Source organism: Seriola lalandi, unplaced genomic scaffold (assembly GCF_002814215.2).
Source record: "Seriola lalandi dorsalis isolate HSWRI2012SDOR001 ecotype SW California unplaced genomic scaffold, Sedor1 jcf7180001974810, whole genome shotgun sequence".
In the NCBI taxonomy this organism is placed as follows: Eukaryota; Metazoa; Chordata; class Actinopteri; order Carangiformes; family Carangidae; genus Seriola; species Seriola lalandi.
The window spans coordinates 11-1,768 of record NW_019445476.1 but is presented as its reverse complement, the minus strand read 5'-3'; the positions used below and the strand labels follow the sequence as shown (position 1 = coordinate 1,768).

Sequence of the window (1,758 nt, the reverse complement as noted above, 5' to 3'; positions counted from 1 at the left end):
GTCCTCAGGTTCATCTCCAACACCCTCTTGAAGCTTAGATTGTTTTACAGCTGCTATAAAAACAATATAAACTGTAAACTGTGAGGGTAAAAGGAGATAAGAGTAACTAAATAATCTGTGCAAGTTTGTGTGCACTGATTAGAAACTGATGAATATGTCTGTTTTGTAGCAACACGTTCAGTGTCTTTCTCATGTCTCCATTGAGATCAGAGAGTTTAGAGCTCTCAACACTTAAAACAAAAAATGTAATTTATATAGTGTACAGATTTTTAAAAGATCAATTTTCAGATTATTGTTATCATCAATGTTGAAAAATTGTTGGTACAATTAGTATTGTTGTGGGTTTCAGTTGAAATTTTTAATGACACATAGTCTGAATTCTTCAAAAATTTGAATAATAAATACATTAACTTAACTAGCTACTAGCTATGTCTAATACAAAATGCCTACCTTTTTTATATATTAATTGTGTAATGTAAAGTGAATTGTGTATTAGTTTGGCATGACAGAGGATTTTTTTACATTTCATAAGTTATGTCAATATTTTGTGTCTGAATGAAACAAATATTTCTACCTTGTTTCTCCAATTCAGACAAAAAAAAAAAGGTTAACTTTTCCAATGCAGTCACTGTCAAAGCAATGCAGACTTGGGAAAATATTCCTCATGTCAGCACAACAGCAAACAGGTGAATAGGACAAGTAATGTTTTAGTTTCAAGTGGCTGTCAGTGTGCACGACTCTCAAGTTCATTTAGACTTGGTAAGTCTAAGAAGTTTGTCAAGATTTAACAGTGAATTCTGAATAAACACTTAAAATTTTTAATCAGTCAATCATCCAGGTGCTGCTCTCAGCTTTAAGTCCCTGTTTTTGATTGTTAACGCAGCTACAATGACCTGCTAACACTCACTGTGACGCTCTGACTGCTGGGTTTGGACACGGTGACGGAGCCCTTCAGCCAGGAGGGACTCTGGATTCCGGTCCTCTTCCAGACCTCTTCGTCTCCACTGGGCCTCTTAGCCAGAACCCTCAACACATTCTGACTATCTGAGCCGTACATGTAGTATCGAAACTGGACACAGATCTGAGAGGCCGACGATGAGAGGGCAGGGCTCAGCAGCCGAGCTTTCTGACCGTTAGCCACGTTATCACATTCATGGTAGATGTAGTATCCCTCTGCAGAGAGAATCAGAAAGACAGAGGATGTGTCTTTATCTTATCATACTAAATCTCTAAATTAACCTTAAATAACCTTGCCAATTAGGTAATTTTACAGAAATGAAATATTTAAAATAAACCATGCACTCAGGACTGACTTCCATCAGGGTAGTCTCCACTAGGGCCAGAGCCAGGTGTTGGGGTTGGACCTCTATGTCGGGTCCAATCACTGTTGTCTGTGCTGTCCTGGCTGAACCTGCAGAATGGTTCACTGTTCTGGTTAAAGTCACAGGAGGTTAGCATTTCTGTTGGAGAAACAGAAACACAACACAGTTAACTCAGTTCAGAGCAGCAATGTAATGTCAACTAGAAAATTCCAGGGAATTTTCCAGGGATGAGTACATGATTTAGTTCCAGTGTTCAAAAGTCACCCTGATCATATTCTGGTTTTGAGAAATGTCTTGATATAAAAGACTCTGGTATAAAACAATGTCACATCCCTCCATCATGTATTATGTGGGAAATATCTCATATTCTGTCTTGTTTTTTTTAATAAAACAAGAGCCAACATGTCTTCAAACTGGCATTTAAAGGGTTAAAATC

General features: G+C 37.7%; 1 protein-coding gene across 1 annotated transcript; it reads right to left on the bottom strand.

Moving 5' to 3' along the window:
- Positions 1 to 907: 907 nt before the first annotated feature.
- Positions 908 to 1,460, bottom strand: LOC111654662 (MAM domain-containing protein 2-like; the record flags this gene model as incomplete). Its single annotated transcript, XM_023405767.1, has 2 exons — positions 908 to 1,173; positions 1,314 to 1,460. Coding segments are annotated over 2 exons (413 nt in total), but the record flags the coding sequence as incomplete, so codon positions are not given.
- Positions 1,461 to 1,758: the final 298 nt, after the last annotated feature.